Source organism: Necator americanus, chromosome X, assembly GCF_031761385.1.
Source record: "Necator americanus strain Aroian chromosome X, whole genome shotgun sequence".
Taxonomy (NCBI): domain Eukaryota; kingdom Metazoa; phylum Nematoda; class Chromadorea; order Rhabditida; family Ancylostomatidae; genus Necator; species Necator americanus.
In genome coordinates this window covers 32,491,901-32,508,912 of record NC_087376.1, presented here as the reverse complement: position 1 = coordinate 32,508,912, position 17,012 = coordinate 32,491,901, and the positions used below count along the sequence as shown (strand labels likewise).

The 17,012-nt window shown below is 35.6% G+C and overlaps 2 protein-coding genes across 4 annotated transcripts; one reads left to right on the top strand and one right to left on the bottom strand.

Moving 5' to 3' along the window:
- RB195_026135 (uncharacterized protein) lies at nucleotides 1-2,909 on the bottom strand (the record flags this gene model as incomplete). Of its 2 annotated transcripts, XM_064214553.1 has the most annotated exons (6): nucleotides 1-9; nucleotides 59-187; nucleotides 627-769; nucleotides 1,920-2,049; nucleotides 2,692-2,759; nucleotides 2,882-2,909. In XM_064214553.1, the coding sequence occupies 6 exons, from the start codon at nucleotides 2,907-2,909 to the stop codon at nucleotides 1-3; spliced, it is 507 nt and encodes a 168-aa protein (XP_064070434.1). The 2 variants fall into 2 exon arrangements, with proteins under 2 accessions (XP_064070434.1, XP_064070435.1); XM_064214554.1 differs by lacking the exon at nucleotides 1-9 and having other exon boundaries at nucleotides 32-187.
- Nucleotides 2,910-8,903: 5,994 nt separating this feature from the next.
- RB195_026134 (uncharacterized protein) lies at nucleotides 8,904-16,762 on the top strand (the record flags this gene model as incomplete). 2 transcript variants are annotated; one of them, XM_013451259.2, is made up of 13 exons in its annotated part: nucleotides 8,904-9,013; nucleotides 12,084-12,156; nucleotides 12,269-12,352; nucleotides 12,429-12,561; nucleotides 12,617-12,741; nucleotides 12,811-12,977; nucleotides 13,135-13,252; nucleotides 13,313-13,414; nucleotides 13,551-13,622; nucleotides 13,950-14,048; nucleotides 14,117-14,238; nucleotides 16,257-16,335; nucleotides 16,397-16,762. In XM_013451259.2, the coding sequence occupies 13 exons, from the start codon at nucleotides 8,904-8,906 to the stop codon at nucleotides 16,760-16,762; spliced, it is 1,650 nt and encodes a 549-aa protein (XP_013306713.2). The 2 variants fall into 2 exon arrangements, with proteins under 2 accessions (XP_013306713.2, XP_064070433.1); XM_064214552.1 differs by lacking the exon at nucleotides 8,904-9,013 and adding an exon at nucleotides 9,214-9,224.
- Nucleotides 16,763-17,012: the final 250 nt, after the last annotated feature.

Genomic DNA, 17,012 nt, shown 5'->3' with positions numbered 1-17,012 from the left:
TTAACCCCGCTGAAAATTTTGCTACCGTATTTTAGAGAAGGAATGAAGGCAAACAAACCTGGTTCGGTACAAGGCAACTTCTTCCAAAACAGCATGGTAAGAAGATCTTGTGGAACCATTTCAACCATTTCGGATTCAAATGTCCATATGGTTCTTCATTCTTCGGTTTAAAAACGCCAATGATTTTCTAGAAAAAAAATGAATTACATATCTAATAGAAAGAATAGTGGTCTATCATAGGTGCGATAGGGAGGAGCCGGACCCTTCTCAGGTAAAGGGGGTTTAGTTCATGGGGTGCAGCTCAAGTGAAGGGGGTCCTTTAGCTAACCGTTCAAAAGTGAAGAGGGTAACTTCGCCAACCGTTTAAAAGTAAAGGAGATTCCTTCCCCAACCATTCAGAAGTGAAGCGGTCAGAGCACCGGCTTCGACTATCGCATCTATATGGTCTATTCAGTATTTCAGAACCATCTGTAGTTGCTACTCAATTCAAAATAAAAAAAGTAGTGGAGAAAAAAGAAAGGAAGGTGCAGATAATTAACAACAATAAACTGACGCACTAAACGTTTTCATATTAAGTGTGAACGGAAAAAAAGAAAGCAAGAAGAAATTCGAAGAAAAAAACGTACCCCTTGCATGTTTTTAACGAAGTAAGAGCCGCTTGAACCTTGAGCGATTCGTTCTGGGAAAACTCCATTATGAATAGCTCGAATTGCTTCATCAACTATAGCTTTAAAATCAGCACCCGTAGTACTGCCATACTGTTCACCACCTGGAAAAAATCCACTTTATCCTTTATCAGGACCTAGTAGAAAAATCCAAGGCACAACTGGCCATAGGTACGTCAATTTAATGTCATAAATTAAAAACGATCATAAATAGGAGATATGAATAGGTACTAAAGCCTCGAAAACGAGAAAATGGAATCAGCTCACCATTTATGTTCATATTATTACACCTAGTTAAAAGGTAAGTAAAACACATGTGGATAATGTTCGAATTATTTCCCTGTGAATGAGGGCACCACATAAGTGCTCTAATACCCTGCTTAATTCAAGTTTTACGTTTGATTCTTTTCATAACAGTCACAGTCAGATTCAGGAAGACAGTAGTTCCACAAGAATACATGAAAACCGCTATTTTATGGAATTCGAAGAGCAAAGGTAATTTTGCAGCTCGAAAAACAGTGCCTGTTTCTACTCTTCCTATACCAGATAAATGTCTATTGTTGTGCACATTTAACGGTTCAGATCAATAAAATAATGCATAAAAATGTTGAAAAATGAGCAATTTGAAAAGATGCTCAGTGTGTTTCCAGAAACTCCAACGATCTTTGAACTTAAACAAGTGGAAATCAACACCAGCGCAGTATTTACGATAGAATTAATCCAGACGTAAGAAGATGCCGCAGCTTTGAAAAAACTACACATTCAGTTTTCAGCAAAAGTAAAGCTCGATTCTATTGACAAAATTTAGTGTTAGGACCACAAATTCTATAACAAAGTGGAAGCAAACGTTTCATTTGTTAATGCAAGAAACATCTGTCCCTCTCCTGTTCCTTTCTCTTAGAAAAAAAAATCCCGAATCGCTTGGATCACCATGGAGACCAGCTATGTGTTTGTTAGCTAGAAAACATTTAACTAGATGGAACGATTAGAATGCAAAAGGAGCCAGGATTTAGTTGAGTAAATCACAGTGGATTTAATGGATTGACGGTAAGCAAACAACGATTTCGAAATGAAAAAAGACAGCGCACATTTCTTTTGAGAGCCCACTCCATTTGAACGTAATCATAGGTGAGGGAAAGAAAGAAAAAGTTACGGTAAACAATGAAATGTTACGGTAATCCGGAACGATAAAATGGAAAAAAAAATTACAATAAAACCGAGAAATACCAAGAATAAAGAAAAAAGCCCTCTAACCTGTGTTGGCTCCTTCATCGTCACTAGAAATATGGTGCTCTTCACTTTCTCGTTCGAGTCGACGACCAAATTCAATGGTTGCTGGATCAGCGGACGACATCGGTCGATGTAGTAGAGGAGTTCGCTCCAACTGCAAGCCAACGATGCTAATCGATTGTTGCGAAACAAGGATTTTAATGGCGGTTAACAAACGAAAATATTGGAGAGGACCTAGCAAAAACATTATTTCAAAAGACATGTAGAATTCGTCAGCATTTCAATCTGCCTCCAAAGTTTTAACACAAAAAAATCTGCCTAAGAGCATTTGCAATATTTACCACGGCTAAAAAGATTAAATCGATGTGTTTCATTCTCATCAAAAAAAGTGTCTGGTCCTATTTTGAAACCACCGCCTTATTTATGCATCAGAAAAAAAGAGAGTTGGTCTCGAGATACTTTTCAGCCATAAAAGAGGACCCCGTTACAACGAGTCAATAGTACGAGCTGAGTAAACAACGAAATCAACGTCGACGAGAATTTCGTTAAACAAGGAACCAGAAATGGACGGGAAAAATCTATTCTTAAGGGTCGACTATCGACTAATCGTCAAAAACAGGAGATGAAAGGTACGCAGTGAATTTTCTTCCTGTTTATTACGAACTAAAACAAAGATTTGAATGTTTAAAACCGTTCCCCGACACATTTATTTGAAATATTACGTCAGAATAGATGTTAAATTGGAACTTTCGCAATTCCAACTCTATAGCATGAGGAAAAATTGTGAATGACTCACATTTTTGCCCTTCTTCTTCGTCTTTGTGATGAGACCCACGTTTTCGTCTGCGAAATCACCCTCCGACTCTGAATCACTATCGTATACGAATTTCACTTACGACAACAATAGTCGTCGTAGGTGAAATGTGAAATGATAACAATAGTAAGGAAAATTGTAAGGAAAAATTCAAGTACAACTAATAATGTACCTGAATTACAGGACAGAGAGGTTCTCATTGCAGGTCTGCACTCTGAAACATTTTCGATCACATATAAAATGATAATCCGAGAAATTCTTCACGATGGTAGGCGTGGATATATGAAGATAGGAAAAAAAGAAGAGATACATTTGAAACAGGAACGGGGAAGGAGCAGCTCTAATCAGTTACTTTTCCCACTTAAATCAAACGATTTCCAGATCATCAGCAAAAAAAAGTCACTAATGTACGACTGGTTTTGGCTACATCTATTTCTGCCGACCACGTCTGAGAAATTCCCCTTAATATAACGTACATTCGAAGAACTGCAATGAGTTTTTTTTTTGAGGGAGAAAAATCCAATATTCTCTTCTATACTCAAATATCGAAAATTTTGCTCAAATATAAGGCAAAAACATTGATGTGTTCATAAAAAATCGAGAAAAAATCGATTATTCATTCTCCAAGACATAATAGAAGTGGTAACACCTGCTACACCAACCAGAATTCAAGGAAAAATTGAAGGATACAGATTTAATAATAAATTAAAACAGTATCCAGATGCTTCATACTTTTATTTCGACAAGATGTGCATGAAAAAAACTCTGCTCAATGATGCATAACCAGAGTAATTCAGAATGCGGATGTTTACCAGCTGCTGAGATCGAAATGCCCCGAGGGATTAAGTTTCAATATATCATTAGAATGCGAAGAAAAAAAACATAGTGGAATTATTATCAACGACTTTTATAGTATTTTACAAGAATTAGTTGCAATATTTGATCTCCTATGAATTTTCTGGAATATTTCATGAAGAAAATTGTTGTTGTTAGATTACGATGATAATTTCGATTATCTTCAGAACAGCTGTTTATCTTGGGATGTATGTGCCGTATCCGTGAAATACCTCACATATCTTCAAATAATCCACGGAAATTAGAGTGAAAAATAGTACTGAGTATAATATTTGATTTAAATAAATTAAAGAAATCAATCTTGTACAGTGGGACCTAGTTTTACCGCTTTAGTACGATATATGACAACATGTCAATACGAATTTCTTCAAATGAGTTGTCATTTCTGCTGTGACTAACACGAAAAGAGTGACGAAATTCAGAGGGAAAAAAACGATGTTGCGAGAAATTCAACAATCGTCGACTAAAAGCACCGCTTGTTGCTCTCCGTGTTTTTCTGGAGCTCAAGCAACATCTCGGTGGAGAGACATTGAGGCAAAAAAGTGCTTAACAGCTAGTAAATAGTAGAAAATATACGACTACTGTAAATTTGTTAAAACGTAGCCGGAATTGAGATCATGAAAAGATGAGTATCTGGTGGAAGATAGGGATCATAACGGCCTTCGAACAACGAGATATTCCCCCCGAATTCCTAAATCGGAACGTCTAAACGGGACACATCGGATCGGGTTCAGCGGTTCAACCGCATACACACAGAGTCCAGACATATGTAATCCATATGTGAGTGAGTTAAATGAGGAGAAAGTGAGAAAATTGGGTTGAATTTATTGAAACCAAGATTATTCACCGCCGTCACTCATCACCGACACTGAACAATTTCAAATAAACACCACACTACTGTGAGAGACGTACAAAAACAATGTTGATCATATGGCCTCGTATCACTCGGTGACCTCAAAAGACGAGTCACACAAATCACAACTCAACAGGTTAACACAAGATAAGTAGCTTACAAGTAACCAACTTTTTCCGCTCCATTCAAAATAAAATCTCCCCACGAAGTAGCATAAACAAGGTATGCTTCCTCTTGAAAAACCTCAGATATTTCTCTCCTCTTCTCAGTGTGAACAAAATCACACCGTTAACAAAACGAAAAAAAAACTGTGAACACTAGAAAAACATAAAAATTCATTGGCGAAAAAATCTGTTGCAATACAGGGAATCCATTCAGGACCACATGAATTCAGATGACATCAAATGAGTGTGACAGAGGAGGGAATCTGTACCGGAATGATTATGAGCGTTGTATGAGGTGATATTGTATTTGTTTCAACTATGTACAACGTGTGCTGCGCGTCTGGCATCCCGTATCGATCGGTTCCTTAGTTCCCTCATGTGTGTGAGCGACCGCTGTCACGATCATGTTTAAGATGTTCAACATTATTATCCAGAAGTTCTTCTTTCCACGAATATTTTCATTTTAGTCACTACTTTTTCACCATAAATATTCATTTCAATTCTTTTTTTCCATATGAATCATAACAATTCGTCCATGATTTGCAGCGTTGCAGCAAATGTTGTGTGCCGTTGATGTAATGACTTCTGTTATTGATCGTTCCCAAGTGTTGTAAAATACATTGAAAAAGGTTTTTTTTTTCAAAATGAAACCTTCCGTAGGATTTCTTCTCGGTTCCTCTCGAACTACTCTCCTCTCGTTTACGATTTTGTGATTCTGAGGTTTCGCTTTTATTTTGTGCTAATTCTGTGATGCTGGTGTTGCTCATTTTTTCCTTTCATTTCTTCATTTTTCATCCAATAATTCCTTAGTTTTGTTTCATAAACTATGTAAACATTAGGGTTTCTTCGAATCAATCATTTCTGATATGAATTTTCTCCTTCACCTCCATCATTCGATGATTATTCGTTTTCATAAGCATCCTGATTGTCAGCGGACTATATTTCAAATATTCTTTCGGATTTCTTTCCGTTTTTTTTTGTGACACATAAATTAATGTTTATAAACTGAATAGAAGCGAAATATTGTCAATGATGGCGTCACTACCACCTGAGCCTGTTTCTTAATCCAGAAAAAGTGGCATCATGCTTGACCTCATCCCACTTTTCCATGTTTTTAAATCGTTTTCACTTCCTCTTAAAACGATGATGAAAACGGCTATGAAACGGTTCATAGGTACCGTTTCTTTTGAATTTCTGCAATCATTTCCAAACTGGTTTTCAAGGTTCATTTCGTTATTGAACGAATTTCATTAGAAATTTATGTTTCACATGAATATACTATTGTAAAAGAGCGAAAGGAAAGTGATTTAAATGAGAAACAAATGTTTTCTCACGAGAAGACGTAGTCCCTAGGTCTACTGTACATTTTCATATACATTTTTTTCGTTTCTTTTGCAATTTTCTCGTGATATCTCTATTTATCCATTAAATAAGCTTCCTTTCTCGTTTTTTTTTCCTTCTATTACTTTTGAAAATGTTCAAAGACTTCAACATTGCGTTTTCTCCTAACACTCCAGAAACTCATTGCGCACATTTTGAACTAATTCTAGGATTGGAAGATTTCGTGCTCTAATGATCTATAGATGGACAAATTAAGATGTACTCAAAAGTCGATCCTTTGTGGTTTTTCTTTTTTTAAAGCTATATTTCCACTTCCTCTTTTTGCTTCTTAATATATTCTTGCTTTCGTATTAAAATGAGTAAACAAGAATTTTGAAACTGAGCTTTTAAAACCATTATTTCGTGAACCATCTTTCGATAGTAATAGATAGTATGAACTGTGACTGAATTGTTATGGTTTTTAATCACTTTCCTCCTTCATTCCTGGTTTCTGATTTGTATTCCTGGTTATTTTTGTCGCAATAACTGAAGTGCATCCGAGTGGTGCCTATTACTCATTCCGGCGGGGGTCTCAGGAGGTTCTTTTTGCCTTTTTGAAGTTTCCAATACATTGAATTCTCTTTGTAAAAAATATGAAACAATGAACTTCTTACTTTCCTTTTGTCGATCTGAATCACTTTTTCACTTCGAATAATATCAGAATTTAAGTATTCAATTTCTCTGCCTACTTCATAACGTTTATTTTATCAATCTTTATTTTTGAAATATTTACAATGATTCGCTTTTTTTTTTCTTCGGAATTCTTTAACATTCGAACGGTCGTTCAAAACGTAATATTACACCCTGCAGGGTGCGCATATGTGTGCATTGCGCTCATCGCTCCTGGTGCTAAACTCTCCAAATCCCAAATCCAGTCTTTCCTTTCTTTCATTCTTGTTGAGTGTATGTACACTTGATCGACGAAATTCTAAACTTTGAAATTTCCAAGGAATTTCTCTCTGGAAGCTAATAATCGTCAACAGTTTTCTTTGTCATGTCCTTTTTTCAGTAAGAAAGATTTTTGTTCCTGTTTCTCTTTTACTTTTCAAAATTTCTTCCTGGATTTTACGTCTATCTTAGTTCTACCAGCATGCATTTGATCTGCTACTGTTTGCAGCTATAATAAGTTGTTCTCCTTGCAAAAAAATGGTTATACTGATCCTATCCAGAATGCACCATATTTTATTTTTCATTGGAAGAAGTACAGTAAGAAGTGTAGTTTTTCTTAGTAAATTGAGTTTTTATGTAAGAAGGCCCTGTAATAACAATGAGATTACTAAGTATTTTAAATAAAAACTCTTCACTCTTCCTAAATGAAATACCTCGATCTTTAGAGTGAGAAGACTTCTGGGAGGAATCTTTCTTGGTAAAAATCTGGATCATTCGGAAAGGAATGGCATAGTCAATTGTTTACAGTTGATCGCTTTTCGGCTGTTTGTAAATTACTGAAACATTAAAGATTATTTTCAATTTCAAACATCATGTTTATCTTTTTCCTTATTATTGGCGCTTCACAAATTCACCTGAACTTTCGAGTGAATGAAATGAAAATTCAGTTTAACACATTTAAATCTCCTCTTATTCTTTGTGAGAACCTTGTGTAAACTGATTGATGAACTAAATTTATCCCGGAAAATGTTCATCTCCGCACTTTTTTCCAAGCACTGAGCATGAAAAAAGAAATTGATAGCAGATGGTGTGTGGATGTCATTTCGCTTCTGGATATCAGTAGTATCCGATCCCATTGCGAAAAATAATATGGATGGTGCTCATTGCAATTCGCTATTTATGGTTTACTCTGCAGTAATGCGATTTACTCGACTTCCGTCTTTTTTTTTTCAAAAACATAGATCTTGCAAATATAGTGTCCGATTTTTTCCCGGAAGTGTTTAAATTTGGAAGTTTTCCTTTGGTTTCTGTAACAGTTATCATATGCTTAATGAAATCAGCCAGCGAGTCCTGAGTTGAGTGCGTTGAATCCTGAAATGCGGACATTTTTTTTAGTGATACAGGTAATCCTTGTAAGCTGCAGGGATCAGTGGTTGCTTCGCAAAATATTTGATGTCTCCGATGTAGGGCTACTTATTTTTGCTTTCGGGAAGAATCTCTCCGAGAAAATTTATGTTCTTCGGATCAGGAAGGGAGTTTAAATTTATTGGGATGAACTCGGCTAACATTAATATAATGATTATGATAAAGGATTCCATGAAAGTGAATGCCTTCAAAAGAGTTGGGATTACAGGTGTATTTCTTCAGTCTTCCTTATTGTTCCCTGTTCTCTTCTGTTTTTTTTCAAAATTAATGCACTTTGTGCACCAAGTCTGTTTATAGGTAAATATTGTGCAAGTGATGAATTTTTCAGATTTGGTTTTAAAAAATTTCGGGAAGGGTTTTGAGTGTGAAAGAATTCCGTACGTTATAACGTTTTATAAAAGTCTTTTGAGTTGATTTCAATTATAAAAAATATATTATAACTATAAATATATTATATATATATATATTACGAAAATTATTATTATAAAATTATACAATATGTTATAAAAAATTACGGACGCGGATTATAAAAAAATTATCAACAACCTTATATTTCCTGGATTTTCTCCTCGTACTTCTTCGGAAAAAAGTCTCCCGAATTTTTCTTCTAAAATATCATAGCTCTAGCGTTTCAGGATTTTTCTTTCAGCCGTGCTTTGCGATCCGTATGCTTTATGTTGTCGATGAGAACTTCTATTTAAGGATGTTGTTCTTTATTCTCTTTCCATTTGGTTCTCTATTTTTAATTTATTTTTTACCATTATTTTACTGGTGACGCAATTTTTCGTGATTAATCTTTTTTGAAGTGTGTTTCCATAGCCGCTTGTTTTTTTTTCTCGAACCTTCATTCTATTCTTTTTTTATTTCTTTAATCTAATACTATTCTTATAGAGTTGTTGACGTTTGAAATGGTCACGAAACCTCCTCGTATTCGTTTTTATCCGTTCGCATACGCATTGTTCACGGAAGAACTCTGTAACTATTGCTGGTATTGTCTTACACCTGTGGAGACGAAAAAGTGAGCATTTCCGGATACTTTTAAAATTCAATAACCAGTAATTCAAGCATGTATGAGACTGCAGTGAATAACATTGGATTGATGTGATTTACATGTGCCTATTCATAACTGACCACCTACACCCTATTATTGTTCATCTGATATCCTTATTCTGCTGAACATATTTTTTATCTATCCAGCTTATTACGGTATGAATATGAATGAAGGAAATGTGAGTTTCAGTGTGATATTTTCTACTCTTCTATATCTTGCTCTGTCATTTTGTTGTGTTCTGCTTCACTTACTTTTTTTTTTTCTCGCTAACCTTCTCGAGTGGATTTTCATGGAAATCGCATCAATATGATTCCTTTTCATTCCTCCTGAGATTTCTTCTACTCTCAATTGCAGCAACTTATGTATAGTTAAAAAAGGATATTAACGGTGCACAACAAGTTCCACATACCCGCCGCATTTTACTTTCAAATTTCTTTGTTTTTGTGGATTTTGGCTCTGGATACGACGAGGATGTTTTTTTTAACATGCAATTGCACTAATTTCACAAATATACGGGATATTTATACGGAGTTCAGTAAAAATTTTGGTGATCCCATCTCTAGCTGAAAAAATTGGGATCCTTTCGTGTTTTTTTTTCTTCGTTGGTGTACTTTATGTATTACTAGAAAAGGATTAGGAGAGCTAATTTTGAATCGATTACTCAAAAAGTGGACTATCTAGCTTATTGGTGAGCATATTGAACTTTAGATTTTCACTACTTCTTTTCCCTACACTTTTTTTTTTACTTTTTTTCTAGTTTTTTTTTGGTGATGTTAACTCATTCTTGAGCCTCGTATCCAACTAAATCTTTAAAGCAAATAGTTGGTGCTCAATTTTGCAAGCTACTTTCTGGGTTTTAATGTGGAGTTTATTTTTTTCATAAGGTTCAAAAGTTTATTTTTGTTGTTAGTGAACCACTTTTTGGGGATTTTTCGCGTTCTTAAAAATGTGCCCTTTTATTTGTCGGGTTTTCCATCCTGTGACTCAAGACACGTAATTGTGTAAGAATTAAGAAATTTATCAAAAATAAGTTGATAGATATATTCAATCCAAAAAATCACGTGATTGATCTAAAACCGAAACCTCATTTGCCTCTCTGAGTCGCCTGAAACTAGAAATGAGTCATGTCTTTCGTGAGCTATGGATTTCGAAATCATCGCTTTCTGTTCCTGTACACGTGTCGATTTCTTAGCACTGAAAATTGATGTGCAACGAAAATTTCTCGTTCGAATCCGCGGGGACAACCATTTAGTACTTTTGAGATTTTATACCTATTTATGTGTAGATTATTTGCATTTGAACTTATTAATTTCGCCTGAAAATAGAGGGAAATTTCCTGTCTCCTACTGAATTTCTTCTTCTGGATGCTATAAGAAGCGGTGTATTAAACATAGTTTTTTTTAATAGGTCTTTTCGATTTTCATCCTAATGGTAATCTGCTTTTATTTCTGTAAATATCATTCGCAGTAATTTGAGGCAGCACCGGGATTTTTTTCTGTTTTGATTGGATTACAAAAAATAATTCTTTTAAAAACTATCAAATTTCCTTAGTTTGTAATGTCTTACTTATCTGCAAGAAAATATCAACAGTTTTTTTTTTTCAAGTGTCCTAGGAAAATTTAAGATATCATTGATATATTTGATTTTTTCATGCATATTCAGTTTGCGTGATTTTTTTTTTGTTTTTCTCGAACAACGAATCTGTGGTCTATTTCTCCTTTCTCCGTTTAGCAAAAATACACAATAGGCAAAGAAATACTGTTTGGTTTTATTGTTTACATTTTTCTTGACATTTCTTCCGCTAACGTGTATGCGATGACTAACTGAGAAGGAACAGTTGAAAATGTTACTGGAATGTTATTTTTTGTTGTGCTAATCCTGTACTCCTAAATATAAGAGGATTTATTTTTCTTAGCGAAGAAAAGAACTTTTCTGATCTCAATAGATCTGAGAACAGTTTTGTTTGTTTTAAAACAAATAGACTAATTTAAGAAAGAAGTGAAACATTTATACGTATGTAATTTGTTAAATTTTTTCTTAATGTTCTCCTACAGTACCCTGTACCGCAAAATTCTCGCCAAATTATTATATTATAGTAATCAGATTTGTACCAATTCTCGTCACAACTTTCGTTTCAATTCATTTTTTTTTGCCTTAATTTTTTCTGTTAGTGGTTAATAGGTGAAGTAAATCCTGAAGAACTTCATTATCTCGCTTAACGCAAGGGGTTAATTCCGACAAGAAGATGTTTTTTTAGCGCTTATCTGGTTTTTCTGTAATGCTAGTTTTCAGCTGTACTTTTTTTTAGTTTCTGTATACCATTAATTAATTGTTTAAAGCTTGTACATCTATCTTTTATCCATTTTCCACTAATTTTGAGGTTTTTACCCCTGAAAAGCCATGTGCGCATTAAATAATTCATTAACTACTACGTAATTCAAATATCTACAATCATAAATACTTTGAAAAGGTGGATTTCAAAAATACTGTATTCGCTCACTGCACTGAATGGAATTATAATTTCATTTTTTCTGGACCTGAACATTTGTAATTTGAGCAATGATAAATCGTATCATAATTACGCATTGAAGAGGTGGAACGCACTGAGAACAATATATGCCAGGATATATTTTATTTATATCATTCATTTATTTTATTTGAATATAATAGAATATAATTCTCAGTAAAGGTTATATTCCTTAGAAAATATTGCGTGGATGCCATCACCTTTGGATTTTCCAAGAAATACCTCTAATGACGAGTCAATTGATAACGGAATTTACTATTTCCTGAACATTTGTTAGTTTCCAAATTGGTTGATTAGGCTTTAAACAAAAATTCTTTTTCTAAATAACTGTTTTTTTTTCTCATTCTCGAATCGTAAACAGTGCATGTCTAAAATCTGGATCTACATACTCACCGCTTTCACTAACGAAGCATAATCTGATAAGGGCTTCTTCTTTTCTTAACCTATCCTAGGATATCAGTGGAAACATGAGTGAACACTGTTTACAAATCTCACAATGTTCTCTTTTAGAAGATGTCTCGGCTGTGGATTTGCTTTGTTTTGTGGTAAAGAGTGTCAAACCTTAGGATGGAAGGATCATAAGGTGGATTTTGAAGATTTTTGAGGAGCTCTATCAGTATGAGGGGAATTTTTTAAAAAAAGCCTCCTTTCTGGATCTGCAACTTCGATCCATCATCTTTCATCTTTCTTTTCAGGCTGAATGCAAAGGTTTACGAAAAGTCGCATCTATTCCTGATATTGAGATAAGAATGCTTGGAAGAATTATGTTGAGACAGAAGGTGATTATTTATCTTTCTTAAATTTTTTAACGAGTTAGTTTTAGAGCCTCTAGTATGTATATGATTTTTTTTGTAGGAAATTACTTCCGGAAAAGACAAGAAAACGGAAGATTTCTACAAAGATCGAACTTCTAAAAGATCTCTGCTTGAAATCTGGGCGCATACCGATTTGATTCGGAAAGACCACTATGCAATGGAAAAATTCGAAGGTTAGCTGTACGTTGTGGATTCTTCCGATTCGTTCATAAGAGGTTTTTGTTTCAGATATCTATAAACAGCTGGTAGATTTTTATGAGGCAAAATTTATGCTGCCAAAAGAGGCGATATTTGAACTACATTGTAGGGATTATATCAATAGACACGCAATTAGCGATAGAGGATATATGAAGGTACTTTTATTAATTGGTTTGGGACTTTCACTCTGTTTTTTTTTTGACATGGTTATGAAGAAATTTCAGGAAATTGGAAAAGGCCTTTATCTGGATCTGTGTGCATATGATCATTCGTGTAGGCCGAACACAATTTATACTTGTAACGGATTCATAGCGACTCTTAGAGCGCTCAATCCGAATGTTATCATGGAAGATAAAACGAAAACTTTTTATTCGTATATTGATTTGTTGAGGTGAGGAACGTTCTTTGTTTTGAGGAACGTTTTGAGCTTTTAAGTTCACATTCTTTACGGATTTTATACCTCCACGCCTTTTTTGTATCACTTGAGTTTAAAAAAAAATAAGCAGAAAATAATCAGAGAATGAAAAATCGTCTTTTCTTTCTTCCAGTTCACTCCAACAAAGGAAAAAATTGCTAAAGGACACCTGGTATTTCGACTGCCAATGTGAAAGATGCACGGATCCGAATGATCATATCCTGACGAGCATTTTATGCCCCAACTGTCCGGTCAGCTACTTTTCAGCCATTAAACGTTATTGTTCTGGATAGAGGATTGAAGTTTTCCAGGTAAATGAACGAGAATCGCTAAGTATTTTTGGTGATCATTCTCACAAAAATGCCAAATCTGCTGTGATTACTTGCACAAAATGTGGAAATGAAGTACAAAAGGTAGGATTTTAGGTAATTGAATGAGTTTAAGATGAATTTAAATCTGTAATTAAAACTAAATGTTTAATTTAAGTATAATTAAGTTTTCAATTTATGCTTAAATTTAATTTTAGTCTTTTGCAAGCGTGCCTTTCAGGAATATGTCATGGAAGCTATCGGTGCGATGCGATTTATCGACAAAATCATTGAAGATCAAGAGGTGGAACAGGTAGGATTTCTAAACTCGGGATAATGGTTTAATGTCTAGGATTAGGATGAGGTTGTAGATAGGAGAAAAAAGAAGTCCTCTTGATGTTATTTTGAAGTTCAAGAATTGAACTGTTCATTTTTAAACTCTTTTTAAAGGTTTGCTCAATGGTAGTTCTTGAACTGAAATCCTGGATATATACAGAAGTTTCCGGTTTTTTTAGACCTGTGAAGAGATCGTCTTTGCTAAGATTTAGGAGGAATTAAGATTGGGACTAAATATTCAAGCCGATCAATGCTCCTATTTCAATAATTAGCTAGATCACTCAAAAATCGACCCTCGTTTCAGATGCCAAAGAAGACTCGAATCGAATTCCTAGAAGATTTACTGGAACGATTCACAAAAATCCTCTCAGGAACCAACATCTACCTCTGCAAACTTATTCAAGTATAGAAGCAGTTGCAGTTTTTACTTTTCTCCTCCTGCAAATATCGGAATAATATTCCCTTATTCAGAAGCTTATTCCATTAACTGCTCCGGATAATAATGAGGAACTACTTCGACTACATTTACAAGCTGAAAGTTGTGTTCGCCGATGTTTCCCTCACAATCATCCTGCTAATGCATTCCACTTGAGGTAATGTTTCTGTTTCCTCCCTCCATTATTTCGAAAGCATGCGCGAAACAACCAATCCGGAAGCCATACATGTACATTTCACAATTAAATTGCAGAAAAAATCAACTAGTTATTGATATAAAACGATAAGTGCTATCATACTGTATAATAACGGGCTTATTCTGTCACGTGTGCGTCTGTGTGCGCGTGTGTCCCAGTCAAGAAATTCCAAAAAGAGAGCGAGACGGATACCAAGGCGTCGGTTTGGTGCGCTGGAGCCTCAACGCGCTAAAATTGGCTGAGACGGGTCCCACGGCGACGAATTCGTGCCACGGAGCCCGATAGCTGTAAAATGGGGTGGGACGGGTCCCACAGGGTTGGAATGGTGTCAGAAAGCTACAGAGAGGGAAGAGACGGGTTTCACTGCGTCGGATTGGTGCGCGGGATCCCCAGGGCGGTAGAATGGGTTTCTATGGTCCCTTCGCATATCTATTTCCCAGCATGTCTCCTGATGCTGCTAACATCCTTTCTTCAAAAAGAGGAAACATACGGCTGGTCAAATACAATACAATCAAATACAATAATAGCCAACAGTTTACGCGATCTGACGTAGAACGTCATTTTTATCACTACGATAGTGATATTCACCTCATTTCATGTTAGCACATTATTTGCTAATAGTTGAGAACGGAGGAAACTCATACTTCGAATAATGTTTCCAAATCCTGGAGGTTTGAGAGAAACATAGAGGTGAAATTAAGCTGGATTGTTCTCCAAATATAGAACTGAGCATTTAGGGAAAAAACCATAAAATCTTTCATCTATGCTTAAATTTTCGGGTAAAAAAATAGAAGAGAGCGATGATAAAAAGAAACAGTTCTAATTTTACAAAAAAAAAATTCGCTACTTTTATTTCTTATTTATCGGTGAAGGCGAGCGAAGTGAACACCAAAATAAGCCTGAAGTTCAGCTTTAGCCGGACGTTCAGGCTGGTTTTCCTATTATCGCCTCTAGGGTCTAGACTTTAACTCCTTCACCGCGACCGTACAGACACGACGACACGCGAGAGCATCATAAATTGATCCATTGAAGAGATATTCTGTTGCTCAGGCTTAAAATAATGGTCATATTAAAAAATTTCTTCAAAAATTGCAGAAAATCAATGTTAGAAGTGTGGATATCACTATAGAATAGTCGTTAACAATTCATTGGAGGAACGGTAAGGAAGGTACCGGCAGATTCTCCGCGAATGCCTCCGAGACATTACGTGTCCAGTGGATATGCCGGGGGATACGTACATACCTCTACGAGGTCAAGCTCCAGTCGTTCATGGAACCGCAGACAACCGCCTTAGATACTCTTCTAACCATAGAGACGCAAAGAACTATACAGTTATAAGGAATATGTAAAGAAGAATGAAAATTTCCATGGACCACCTCACATCACAAAATTCCAGTGGATTTGCCTGATTCTCCAAAACAATTTACCAGTTCGTGGATTATATCCTAGTCGGTAATGCTGCGTATGAATAGCTGTAGGTAAGAAGAGAGTCAGCTACTTAGGTAGCAAAAGTGAATCTCTTTAGGTTACGCACAGTCGCTAATTCCTCTGCCCAGGCCCAGGATCGGACTATGCTCAAAAATCCACCGGCACCCTCTTTGCACGCACCTCATTCATTCAACATAACAAAAACTCCGGCCAATGTTTCGTACCTATCCAAAAATCTATGGAAACATTCGGAAAGAATACACAATCATCGGTGAAATTGACATTTAGTGGAGTCGGGTTCCCTCGCCAGGATGATATCAGCGAGCGCCGTACATGATTGCTTCTGGGAAGGTTTTGTCCCATTCTATGCACTCGGAGGTTGTGCGCTGAGGGAGGACAGAAGGAATGAGGGGTGTGAGACTGTCGAGGGAGATACCTCCTGTGCTACTTCTTACTTTCTTTCAATCGCTTCAGGGCACATGGGCTCAAAAAGGCTATGTAGATGCGATTTCGTAGCTTGTGTTTAGATCGACTTTATTCCTTAATTTCAGGAACATAGGTATCTTCCTGAATAATTTGAATAAATGGGAAGAAGCTATTAAATACTTCCAGGAAGCAGATAAAATCCTGGTTAGTTTAGTAGGACCTTTTCTCTTTGGAACTTTTTTTTAATGGACCACTAATTCTTCAGGAGTTTACCTTGGATCACGATCATCCGATGACTGTTGAGAATCGCGAACTACTGGAAAAGACGTTAAAAAATTCGGAAACAACCGATAAGGACGAGCACGGGAAATGTCCGGCTACGGAAAATGCTATTGTACACGAATCAAACGTTTCAAACGATAAATGTAATGGTGATGCGAAAGCTATCCAGGAAGATGCCATGAAGAAGAAGGTGGAAAAGAACGAGAAGAATCAGGCGATGACCAATAAGTCCGCCAATTCTGATCAAAAACCTCAAAACAGTGCTGCTGTCCTCAAAAACAGTCAAAAAGTTCTCTATACGGATCTCTTCTCTGATGATCTTTCTGATTTACCTGAATTAATCCTGTAAAATAGGTTTAGTCCATAAAATTGGTTCCATCCACCTAGAGAGATGCTTTGTCTGACCTCCTCCATCTTTTTTTAGATTAGATTCTTGGATTTTTTTTTGAGGATTTCTTGAATATTCATCCTTCATGTGCAATGAAATACGTATGTGCTCTAATTAGTGGTGGTTTCTATATATTCTTCTATGCATAGTGTTGATATTTAAATTATTATATGAAATCACTTTTTTTAAATTTAATTAGTTTTTTTAAAAA